The sequence below is a fragment of the Lissotriton helveticus genome, chromosome 6 (assembly GCF_964261635.1).
Source record: "Lissotriton helveticus chromosome 6, aLisHel1.1, whole genome shotgun sequence".
Lineage (NCBI taxonomy): Eukaryota > Metazoa > Chordata > Amphibia > Caudata > Salamandridae > Lissotriton > Lissotriton helveticus.
In genome coordinates, this window is record NC_136067.1 from 111,780,880 (window position 1) to 111,793,963 (window position 13,084).

Here is a 13,084-nt window from a genome sequence, read left to right on the forward strand (position 1 = left end):
CATCTGCCAGCTTAGGGCTACAGTCAGTGAACACTGCATACCTCTTGGACCATCATACCCACTCTCTATGGGACACGGTTAACCAGGCGATGGTGGCCTGGAGAGATGCAGCGAAGTTCACCATACGTTGTGGGCTGGATACCGCCGACTCACTGGGCCGGTCGATTTCTACGATGGTTGAGGACAACTGGCTTCTCAGTGGATGTCCAGAACACCTTGATGGACATGCCCTTTGATGTCATTCGCCTTTTTGGCAACAAGGCAGACAGTGCTTTGGGGCGCTTCAGGGACTCTCGGCTACGGCCAAGTCCTTGGGCCTGTCGGCTATTCCACCTCCTCCGCATTCTGCTTTTCGCTCCTGTCGTGGCCGTGGAAGGGCCACGCCACAGCGTTCGCAGAGCCACAGGCCACAGCAGCAACAACCTCAGGGTGGCCGCGAACGTGGGAACCGTTGAGGTGGTTCAGGGGCCCAGCAGGCGGGCCAGTCCACCTCCACCCCCGCAGCATCCACTTCCAAGCCTTCGTAGTCCGACCTTTCAGGCCCATCAGAAGCCAGTGGGTGGATAAATACGCCATCATCTCCACCACTGGCGCAACATGACTTCGGACAAGTGGGTGCTGCAAATTGTCCGAAGGGGCTACTCCCTCCCCTTCGAGACAACCCCTCCAGCCATGCCACCTCAGTACCACCGCATGTCGGGGGATCACTTGGCACTTCTCCAGCAGGAAGTTGCGGCCCTCTTGGCCAAGGGGGCAATTGAGCGCGTTCCTATGCCAGAAGTAGGTTGTGGTTGTTATTCCCACTACTTTCTTGTTCCAAAGAAGGACAAGGGCCTGCGTCCTAACTTAGACCTTCGGAACATCAATCGCTTTCTCCGGAAGGAAAAGTTTAAGATGCTCACGCTTGATCAGGTCTTGTCTGCCCTAGACCCGCAAGACTGGATAGTGGTGTTAGACTTGCAGGACGCCTATTTCCATATCCCCGTCCTGCCTGCCCACAGACGCTACCTGCAATTCACGGTAGGCTACAAGCATTTTCAGTTCACTGTGCTCACCGTTGTCCTTACCAACGCCCCTCGTTGTTCACAAAAGTGCTGGCGGTGGTCCCAGCTCATCTTCGCAGATCAGGGGTTTCAGTCTTCCTCTATTTCGACGACTGGCTGTTGAAGGCAGGCTTGCCCCATGCAGTTGTTTACCACCTCCAGACTACTGCCGACCTCCTTCATTTGCTGGGGCTCTCCATCAATGTCCCGAAGTCGCACCTGATTCCCTCCCTGAAACTCCTTTTCTTTGGAGCTGTTCTGGACTCGGCACAGTTTTGGGTTTATATTCCCGAACAGCGAGTCCTGGACATTCAGGCTATAATTCCGATCTTTCAGCCTCTGTCACGGGTTTCGGTCAGGATGACCCTTCGACTGCTGAGCTTGATGGCCTCCTGCATCCTGCTTGTGGATCATGCCAGATGGCATAGGCGGACTCTGCAGTGGGACCTGAAGTTCCAGTTGGCACAGTATCAGGGCAACCTGTCCAATCAGGTCCAGATCGCGGAGGACACTGCACAACAATTGCAGTGGTGGCTCACGAATCGCCATTGGGTCTATGGCAGATCCCTCTCTCTACCCCAACCGGAACATACAGTTGTGACGGACGCGTCCCTTCTGGGATGGGGGGGCCATATGGGAGAGGCGGAGATCAGAGGCCTCTGGTCAACGGCGGGGTCCAGGCTCCACATCAACCTGCTGGAGCTTCGGGCGATCCGACTTGCACTGAAGGCATTCCTCCCGTCTATCATGGGGAGATTAGTGCAGGTGTTCACAGACAACACCACCGCTATGCGGTACTGCAACAAACAGGGCGGGGTGGGTTCGTGGACCCTATGCCAAAAAGCTCTGCGCCTCGGGGCTTGGCTCGAACGTCAGGGCATGTCCCTGGTAGTTCAACACCTGGCAGGTTCTCTGAGCACCAGGGCGGACAAACTCATCCGTCAGTGCATGATAGATCATGAATGGGGTCTGAACTCGGACGTGGCGCAAGGTCTCTTTTAGCAGTGGCGAGAGCCTTGGTTAGATCTATTCGCCACCGAAGAGAACATGCAATGTCATCAGTTCTGCTCGTCGGAATTTCCAAGGCGGCACTCGCTCGAGCAGAGTTGCGGTCTGTTGTACGCCTTTCCGCCTATACCACTTCTGCCCAGAGTGCTGAAGAAGATTAGGCGCGTCTGGGCCCAAGTTATTCTTGTGGCTCCAGACTGGGCTCGACGAGTATGGTATCCCGAGCTACTCAGTATGAGCATCGATCCCTGATCCGTCTTCCTATTCGGTAGGATCTTCCGTTGCAGCAGCAGGGGATGGTCCTCCACCCGAACCTGTCCAGCCTCCACCTCCTTGCATGGAGATTGGGCGGCGGCAGTTGACGTCTTTCGACCTGCCCACCGAAGTCTGTAATGTTATCTTGGCAGCCAGGCGTCCCTCCACTAAGACGGTATACGCTTGCAGGTGAAATAGGTTTGTGGCATGGTGCACAGCAAAGACTGTGGATCCCCTCTCTGCCCCTTTTTCAGAGGTCCTTGTTTTCCTTCTTTCTTTGGCCCAGGGCTCTGCTCTGAACACTATCAAAGGCTATCTCTCGGCCATTTCCGCCTTCTTAAGGCTTCCAGACCAGCCTTCCCTTTTCAAGTACCTTGTTGTAAATAGGTTCTTGAAATGCATCATGCACATGTTTCCTCCTGTTCCTTTTGTGATGCCTTAGTGGGACTTGAATCTTGTTCTTACCTTTCTGATGTGTGCTCCCTTTAAGCCACTTCATAATTGTCCTCTTCATCTTCTCACTTTAAAGACTGCTTTCCTGGTTGCCATCACTTCTACCAGAAGAGTGGGTGAGCTCCATGCTCTTTCTTCTAGGCCTCCTTTTCTCTCTGTCCATCCGGACAAAGTTGTTCTAAGGTCCCGTCCTTCTTTCCTGCCAAAAGTTGCCACTGCCTTTCACAGCGGGCAGACAATCACTTTGCCCACCTTCTTTCCGCCTCCACATCCCTCTAAAGAAAAAGAGAGGCTCCACCGTCTGGATCCAAAACGTGCGCTCTCTTTCTATCTGAGCCGCACATAACAGTTCTGGGTGGATGACCAGCTCTCTGTTGGCTACGTGGGCGCCAAGAAAGGTCGGGCTGTGCACAAACGGACCATCTCTCGGTGGGTCGTTCTGTGCATAAAGGCTTCTTACTCCTTGGCTTAAAAGGAGCCTCCAGTAGGGCTACGCGCCCATTCTACCAGGGCAGCAGCTGCCACTACTGCTCTTGGACTAGGAGTTCCCTTGCAGGACATCTGTCAGGCAGCTACGTGGTCTTCGCTGCACACTTTTATCAAGCACTAACGCCTGGACAGCCAAGTCTGGAGAGACGGCTTCTTTGGCTGTTCTGTTCTCCAGGACTTTCTGGTGTGTATTGGTTCGCAGACCCACCACCGTGGTTGGTATTGCTGTGGTATCTATTCTAAGGTAAGGAATCTATCACTACGTTTTTCTTTCAGATGCACAAGTTACTTACCTTTAGTAGTGATAGATTCCTTACAGCCCCACCCATCCTCCCCGTTCTGCGAACTGATTTCTAGGGTTAAGGTCATCCCTTTCAGGGCCCTAGTATCATGGCACCAGTGTTCAGTTTCTTGCATGCCTCTGCGTTACTGGCGTGGAAAGTCATGTGCAGAACTGACAGCGCACGTGGGCGCGTCTAAGTAGCTCCAACGACGTCATCCCGGCAGCAACAACGCAGGTGGAGCTACACGACGATGCTTGCCGACGCGCAGGGGTGCTGCTGACGAAAAACTTTCCGGATCCAGTCTGACGCCTGGGCGTAATTCTAAGGTAAGGAATCTTATCCCTACTAATGTTTCTTACAGATATATCGTTACCGAAGTTAAGTAACTTGTGCATTAGTGGGAGTTCTTTGGATCTCTCCGTTTTTACTTACATAGAATACCTGTGATGGAGAACCAGATTTATAGGTAATTACCTATTCCAAATTGACGTTATTACATATGTGATGTTATGGTGATAATTGGTTTTCAGGTCACACAATTCTGGCATTTTTTTTATAAACTAATTTTGAAAATGTAAAATATTGTTGTTGCTTTTTATAGAAAACACCATTTTGAACATTATTTTGTTGTCATATTTGTTTACTTTTTTAGAAATCTGGAAAGAGAGATAACCGTTAAATACACAGATTATTTCTACGTACCTAAAACTTTCTTCTAATTCTAGCTTCGCTATTTTGGGTGTTGCCGCGCAGTCAATGAAGCAACATTTCTACAACGTGGATGATCTACTTGGTCGACTTCTCAACTCTGCATTTATAAATCTGGATTTTATTCCGACCTTCAGACTTAAAACAATTCTCAATATCCTTTTTACCAGTAAAAAGTGCTCAAAAAGGCACATTACCTGTACATTAAATAACACATTTCTTGAGATTGTTGCAGCAATTCTGTTTGTCTGTGATGGATTTTTCAAGAAAAAAGCTTCTAAAACATGCTGTTTCCTTTGTAGATGTCTTAACTTTGATATAGCCCAGATTCAGGCTAGGTCTCCAGAAACTGTTTACACATTCAGTCTACAAAGCAGTGCCGTTTATGTTCCTTTGTGCCTTTACACTTGATTTGCTGTGCTTCATAATCTCAAAATGAGATTTGAAACATGCTGTAAGATGTCAGAAATCTACCCCTGTGACCACATTGTGTTGAGTCTGAAAATTCATCACGACCGTTGATTGTGATCCCTATGTCCGCATAATGTGAAGGCCTGGTGCTCTGACTGCTGTCGCTCTTGGGAATCAATAAGTACAGTGAATAGCACCCCTAAGCTCGTGCACCAATTCCGCTGGTACTGCAAGGATGCCACCTCATTTATTGATAGATGGTCATCGGATCGAATTAATTGCTGGAGGGAATATTAGGGTACTACTGGAAGGGTACCGTATACCATCTATTCACATTTTGTAAGAGCCGTTGATCTGACATTTTGACCTCCCCGGCTTGGAGAAAAAAGTACACCTTTCCTGTTCTTCTTCACATACGAACAACCAAAACTTCACTGGTGGTGCTTTCGAATAGGCGTAGGAGGATGTGGGGCAAGAGGAGGGTCTGGTTCTGCCAGCCACATCCTTTTTCTCTGCCCATGTTTAGGCCAGCAAAGGGGTTCTGTAGCTGTTGCTGGATAGATTGATGCTGCCTATACTGAACACTGTTGGAAAAACCCATAAGCCTCTGAAAAGAGCAAAGAGCCTATGCTGAAGATTGTAAACGCAGTATCTGGCCATGGCCCTACCCTCATTGAAACACTCCAATGCGTCACTTCCTTCTGTTTTAAAAGGTGCTCTCCCTCGAATGGCATATCCATTAGGGTGTTCAGGACATTACCTGTAAACCTTGTTGCGCATAAACAGACATGCTTGTGGAGTGGCGCAAATGGGCAAACCGTGGTCCGCACGCATGTAAGTCAAGCTGGAGAACCACTATGATGGTGGGAAGGGAACACAGCTGCATCAGTTACCTCTCTGGCAACATATACATTAGGCCCTAATTATCATTTGGTGCAATATATTTCTGTGCAGTATGCTCCATACTTTGTTACAGTTCCGTTGATAGTGAGACTGTTTCCCACAACTGCATGCATCCAGATGATTGAGTGAGTTACCTGCATCCTTGGTCAGTAGACTAATGTAACAATGTTTTCATGAAGAACAAGTTGAGCTTTTTGCCCAGAGTGTAGACAATTTCATTTAAACCTCCTTTCCTCTCACATCAGCACTAATTGTAAGCATGCGAAAGAAGCTTAACTGATCATATCCTAGAATGCTCCAACTCCTTATATTTCAAAATGTATTGTTGACTATTGTACTTGCCCAAAGTGATTTGCGTATTTGTTGGTGGCAACATTTGCTTGCCGAAAATTCCCCCCCATCAGTAAACCCAAATAACCCCAAAAAAATTGCAATAATGAACAGATCCTTCCTTCAAAACTTCTAGTGTGGCAAAATAATTGAAACGGCTCTTGATGGAACTAATTTTGCTTCAACATGTTTCTGGTCTTGGAAAGAAAAGGATTTGGTTATTTTTCAAAAATAACATCGATTTTAATGAAAAATTACTCGGTAGATAAACTGTCCCAATTTCCATCATGGTGAATCAAAATATGATTTACTTTGACTAAGTGTGCCCTGGGTTCACTCAGTCAAAGGCCTATGTACTTTCACTAAGCCTGCATTTAAACAAAACCCAATTGGCATGCTTTGGCCATATGTCAGTCCCTTGTAAATGGTACCATAGGTACCAAGGGCGCTGTGCCAGGTAAGACCTCTAAGGGCAGCAACATGTATTGTGCTACCCTTAGAGGCCCTGTAACTTTACACACACACACTGCCATTGCAGGCTTTGTGTCTTGGTGCAGAACAAAGTGAAGATATAACATGACGCACATCCCTGTGTGCCATGCCTACAACCCACTGCCCTGGCCTAGATCACTCACCCCTCTAGCTGGGTGCACTAAACCAGTGGTGAGGGTAAAGGTGCTTGAGCCCTGTACCCCTACAGTGTCTAAGTCCATTCTTTTTTTTTTTTTTTTTTTTTTTTTATTAAAAACCTTTATTGAAACTTGCAAAGTATTACATGCGCAGGCCCACAACCACAGGGGCCGACCGCAAGCGTATCAAATGAATCAGGATGTAGAAACAAGAACACGACCGAAAAAAGCAATATCATAGATACGTCATGTGTGAGTGCGCACTGCAAAGCATAAGCATATATGAGGTTTTCGTTTTTTTAAAAGTTATGTAGAGTAGGAACGGCTGCAGGAGCAATGGCGTCACACCACATAATAAAATAAGAAGAGGTAAGGGGGGGACGTACCCCGCAGAGCAAACAGAATCAGTTGATGAACCACACAGTTGTCAAAACAATACAGTCGCCGAGGCGGACCTAGAGCAAAAACAATACGACAGCAAACAATAAAGCAGAGCACCATTCTGAAAACTCGCCCCCCAGTAACCTAAAGGCATAGTTGAGTGTAGAAGCCTTATAAGAAAGGAAAAAGGGAAAGAAAGACAGCCAACCCTACTAAAGAGGTAACAAACCCTCCCAGAGACAGACGGAAAAAGAAGAAAGGGACCATAGAACAAAACAAACTAAAATAACAAACCCCCCCCACACCCGCCACCCTACACCACTGTAATGGCTACGGCCTACCCCACTAACAGCGTGCCTGTCGCCCAGGAACTGCCCCAAAGGAGAGGGAAAGAAAAGAGAAAGAGGAGGAGGAGAAAGCAGACACACTCCCGGACTCCCATGCCCACCGCCAACAGCAACCACCCGGAGACACAATAAAACCAATATTCAGCAATTATACAAACCAGTCACGGTAGGATAAATAACAGCCACCCAATTCCCATCACAATATAGGCACAACCCCGGCATTAAGAAAAGCTATTATATCGGAACCCAGCGATAAAGTTCAGCCCTGGCCAGTACGGTCCGTCCTAAGAGTCCTTGCCACTCGAGCCGCCATTTTGATGGAAAAGGCAGAGCGTCCATAAAAGTTCTTTGCAGCATAAGAGGATCGAAAACAGGATAAAAGTACATGGCTCGAACTAGGAAAGATGTCCAAGAACAGCGAGAATCCGAAACCATCAGCAAGTAACTCGTGGCCACATGGAAGTTTGTCCATAGAAGTGATGGGTGGCAGCAGGGTCAGGCAAAAGACACTAGTGAGAAGCACGGGCTGGCTAGCCGGCAATAGGGGACCGTCGAGAATCATAAAGTCCGGGCGATGCACAGGGACCCCGACCTCTGAGATGCCATGCATCGCTGGTACCATCTCCAGCTGGAGACCAAACGAGGTGTCGTCCTCAGGTGCCAGGATACCGTCCACTTTCACCATCAGTGTCCGGAACACAGCGACTGTGTGCGAATGGAGCGCCCCAATGGCGGCCACAACGGCCCGTAGTGATGGCGTGCCCTCCGTCCGCTCCATCTCCTCTCGGTAGGTGACCGAGCCGGGTTCGGACCCCGGAGGCCGGCTGCTCCGGAGTCACAGGCCACGTAAATCTGATCACAAATAATGGGCGCTCCTCGTCCTATAGAACACACCTTCGCCGTCAGGGAGGACCCAGCCCGTCGACCCCCACGGGGCAGAAAGGGCTCCGGGCGCCGGGCCTCCTTCACAGCAGCCGGCGTGGCACGCTGGCGTGTCCCGGGTGTGGATCGTTCAAAGGATCGTCAGAAGAATCAACAATTCAGGCACTCTTCGGGAGACCGGGCTCAGTCCAGGTCTCACGGCCGATGTTGTTCAACTCAGACTCGGGTAGTCTAGAAATCGAGGCCCCGGCTTCAACACGATGTTAGGCCGAGAATAGAAACACGGCGTATCTTCGTCAGCCGATAAGGTAGAAATCTCGGGATTGCACCTCTGGAAGCAGTAGACCTTCATAGACAAGAAAATCAGGTGTGCAGACAGGATGAAAGACAGGATAATCGAGCTGTTGGCGGAGGTCGACGGAGCCGGGAGCTTATGCGGCCATCTTGATTCGTAGCGTAGCTCCTCCTCCTCTAAGTCCATTCTTAGACATTGTAAGTGCAGTGCTGCCACTAAGAGTATATGGTGCTGGTAGTTTGTCATTACAAACACCACAGCACCATAACGGCTTTACTGAAAACTGGGAAGTTTGGCATCAAACTTCTCAGCACATTAAACTCACTCTGATGCCAGTGTGAGATTTAATAAAAAATGAACTCAGAGGACATCTTAGAGATTGCCCCCTGAAAAACAACCAGCCTCTGGTGGGTTCCATGACTGGTACACACCAGCCTGCCACCACGAGACATGTTTCTGGACCCCTGGGGGGGAATCCTTCGCTCCCTAAGCCCAGAAACAAAGCCTTTTCTGGGCAAAGGTGTTAACACCTCCCCAGGCCAGGAAGAGCCATCTGTGGCAGGGGGGGCTTCAAAGTCCTTGCAGCCTTTGTAATGCGACCCTTATCAGGAACAGTTCCCCTTCCTGTCTTTCCTCCTTTTCGGCGGGAAGACAGGTGGGAAAAATTAGTCAGCACAAAGGTATGTCCACCTCTGCCAACCCCACCTCTCAGGTGGGGGAGGCGAGGTGAAGCCCTCTCTTCAGTGTTCGCCATCTTGCTGATGGCAGGCACTCCCCAATCCAGATTAGGGATTGTGCTCACTCACCCACGTGGGGTGAGCACACCAAGGGTGTAGTCACCCTACTGTCAGTAGCACATTGGCTACTAACCTAGAGACCCCTAAAACGCCCATTAAACCAAGAAGACAGATTCCCACAACCTATGAAGGAGGATTAAAGAGGACGCCCAGCCTAGGAGACTGCGGAGAAGCGCTGACTTTTCCCCAGTCCTACCTGTCCGTCTGTAGTTTCCAGAGATCCTGCGCCAAAAGTTGCCTTGTCCTGCTGCCAGCGACCTCCATAACCCCTGGGAGGACTGACTGCCTTCAACAAGGACCGTATCTCCTGTGAACAGCCAAGAAAGACCCAGAGCCTGCTGAGGACAAAGAAACCCAAAACCTGGAACCACCACTGCACCCGATGCCTACGGCCTGAGTCCGAGTGGCCCAGCGAGGTCCCCCAGCTCTCCAGAGGCAGAGTCCACCGTGGGTTGACCCCTCCAGGACTCCCTTACGTCGCCTTCAGCCTCTGCACGAATACCCTTCCATCCTCGAGTGGCCTGGTAAGGTGAAATCCGACCTCAAAAGACACCCCTGCGCCCTGGAGAAAAGTACCCGAGGTGCACCTACATCCCTGAGCCCTCCAACTTCCCTGCCTAGCTGTTGGTTCCTTCCGAAGTCTTCCTGGACTGAGCCTGCAGCTAAAAACCAAAACCGAGAATCCCCATTGAAAACAATAGGGCACCCGATGCTAGAACAGCACCTGCACCCAGCCGCTCCTGCACCTAACACCAGGAGCTTTGCTCCCACAACCTTGTGGCCTGCTCGCGAGCAGCCACCAACCAGAGGCTCCCTATCCCCCATTGGATAACATTGGGCCCCAGCACTCTGCACCTGGCTGCCCTACAGCCGCTGAGGTTTCATTGGTAGAGTGCATCCTTCACCCTGGGGGAACCCTTGTCCTAACCACAGAAACTCAACCCCAAAGACTGAGTACTTACTTGCTTAACCGATAACTTAATTTCTCTCCGTAGAATACATTGACTGTTTACCCTTGAAAATTGTTCTAAGTGGTTAGTTGATTTGTATGAAAACCTGAAAAACTACAACTGTACAAAACTGATTTTACTTACCTTTTCTCTAGGAAATGTACCAGTGTGATATCTAGGCATATCATACTGAGTAGAAAAAGTAACTTAAAAAGGTAATCTGAAAAGTAATCAAGACATTTTAACTTACCTGTTTTTCTATCAATTGCAATTTAACCTGCATTCAAATGTAAAACATTGCATAGGATTTTGCAAAGCAATTATTTCACTTACCTGTGCCAGGCTTGGCTTGGTTATAGAAATAAGATAACTTAATATTTTTATACAAACAAAATTAGTCTGAGTTCAGTCTTTGAGTGTGTGACATCATTTGCTGATTGAGTATGTAGAACAAATACTCAACACTACCCTCTGATAAAGCCGAACTTCTTGCCCAGTCTACCATAAATAGAGAATAAGGTGCTCTCTACTTTTACCTCGGCCTGCCTTTGAGGTCCCACTGGACTCTGTGCACACTATACTTCATTTTGGTATAGTATATACAGAGTCAGCTTCCTACACCTTCCCATTCCTAAGAATCATTCTCCAAAAGCTCATCAGTTCCAATTTCTCCAATTTGTCTCAGTTCCACCCAGGCCCATTCAGCTAGATCCTTAGACCATGCCGGGATCATAGATCTCACCGTATAGCCACCCTACACTTAACTAGTAGCAGCCCCAGCTGTGTAAATCTATAGCGTACTTCCCATCTTTGTGTCTCAGGAAAAATCACAGGATCAAAATGTTCGGCTGTGGCCTCGAGTTGGATTCTAGCTGTCCGTCACAGGCAACAGACCTCCCACTGCCGGTACTGGGCCATCTTGCTCCATTCCCACATGTTATGTTATAATCCATTTATAACGCGCACAGATACTCAAGAGTGTCCCAGTGCGGGCTGTGAGTGTGACAGTGGAGGGTCTGGGATTAATAGGGCTTAATAAAAAGTAGGGTCTTTAGTTGCTTCTTGAACAGCCTAGTTTATTTATTTTTGGTGTTTTCTATAGCGCGAACATGACCCTATACAGGGTATCAGAGCACTTTACAGGGCCTTAAAACATCCTGATCCATACATAATCAGATCAATTACTCGTTAATGACATTTACAATTACGAAAGGCATAGTCATCTAAGCAATGTTCAACAGATGACCTATCATAACACCTCTAGCACTGTACAACACAATAAGACAAAACATGAATATACAGGTCCAGTAATTAACGTAATAAGACAAAACCTGACTATACAGGTCCAGTAATTAACAGTGATGGGCTTGTGTGAGCATTCGAACACCAAGGGAGCATGACATATATATAGTTCAGCTGTAAGGTATTAGGGAAGAAATTACTTCATATAAAACAGTTTTGCTTCCTTTTTGAATGTTGTGATGGAAGGAATTCTTCTCATGTCCGGGGGAGGGCGTTCCAAATTCTCGGTGCTGCCCCTGAGAATGCTCTGTCGTAGGTTTTATTCTTACGGAAACGTGCAGGTTTCAGTAGTATATCCGCTTTGCTCCTGGAGGAGCGAGACCCTCCCGACAGCGTGAGTTTCTGGGCGAGATAGACTGGAGATTTGTTGTGTATTGCTTTATGGGTGATGCATGCTAGTTTGAACTGGATTCGTGCTTCGAACGGAAGCCAGTTGAGAGCTTTCAAGTGAGGAGAAATATGGTCGAATTTTTTGGATCCCGCTATAAGTCTTGTGGCTGCATTAAGACATGCTTTCAATGGGGCTGTTGAGATCTTAGGGAGCCCTGCTAAGGTTGTGCAACCATATTTAATCCTTGAAATGACCCATGCCTGAACTGCTGTTTTGAGGTCTGCTTTATTTAAATACAGGTTTTAGCTTTCGTAAGTAGCTTAAGTGGAACCAGGTCTAGCAAGATTAAGAGAAATGTTTTGTTCTGGTCAAGAGCCAGTAATGCGTCATCAACTATGTGTAGAATCGCAGTTTCCATGCTGTGGTTTGGGCGGAAGCCGGATTGGCAATCGTTTAGCAGCTTGAAATCAGAGATGTGTATGCTCAGTTGTTGTTGGACACATTTTTCCAGAATTTTGGCCAACATGGAAATGTTGGTTATCGGTCTGAAATTGTTCGGATCTGAGGGGTTCTCAGACGTTTTTTTTAAGAGCGGGATGACTTGTCCTGTTTTTAAGCAGGCCGGTATTTGACCTTGTGACAGAGAGGCATTGATGACCTTAGTCCAAGACGGGATTAGCATTTGATTTATGGAGGACCAGCATTTCGCCGGTAGGGAATCGTTATAGTGATTGTTTGGTTTCAAGGTCGCCATGATCTTTGAAATGTCTAGTTCACTGACCTGTATAAAATCTGACCATCTGGCATTGTTTTTGAGTTTGGCTGTTTCCTGTACCTCAATCAATCAATCAATCATAGCATTTGTATAGCGCACTACTCACCCGGCGGGTCTCAAGGCGCTTTGGGAGGGGGGGGTCCGCTACTGCTCGAACAGCCAGGTTTTGAGCTGCTTCCTGAAGGTGAGGTGGTCTTGGGTCAGGCGGAGGTGGGTCGGGAGGGAGTTCCAGTTCTTGGCCGCCAGGTAGGAGGAGGACCTTCCTCCTGTTGTGGCTCTTCGGATGCGGGGGACGGCGGCGAGGGCGTGGCTGGTTGATCGGAGCTGGCGTGTGGGAGCGTAGAACTTGAGGCGGCTGTTGAGGTATCTCGGGCCTTGGTTGTGTAGGGCTTTGTGTGCGTGGGTGAGGAGCCGGAAGGAGATTCTCTTGTTGACCGGGAGCCAGTGCAGGTCTCTCAGGTGTCCGGAGATGTGGCTGTGTCGGGGGATGTCGAGGATGAGTCTCGCTGAG

At 48.6% G+C, this 13,084-nt stretch overlaps 1 protein-coding gene across 2 annotated transcripts in view; it reads left to right on the plus strand.

Annotated features, from left to right (window-relative positions):
* LOC144762304 (exportin-5-like) overlaps window positions 1-13,084 on the plus strand; it is a 2,548,278-nt gene that overhangs the window by 1,865,851 nt on the left and 669,343 nt on the right. For both annotated transcript variants that reach the window (XM_078647452.1, XM_078647453.1), the window contains one exon: window positions 4,258-4,394. In XM_078647452.1, coding sequence (XP_078503578.1) covers window positions 4,258-4,394 — 137 coding nt within the window. The remainder of the gene's footprint in view (window positions 1-4,257; window positions 4,395-13,084) is intronic.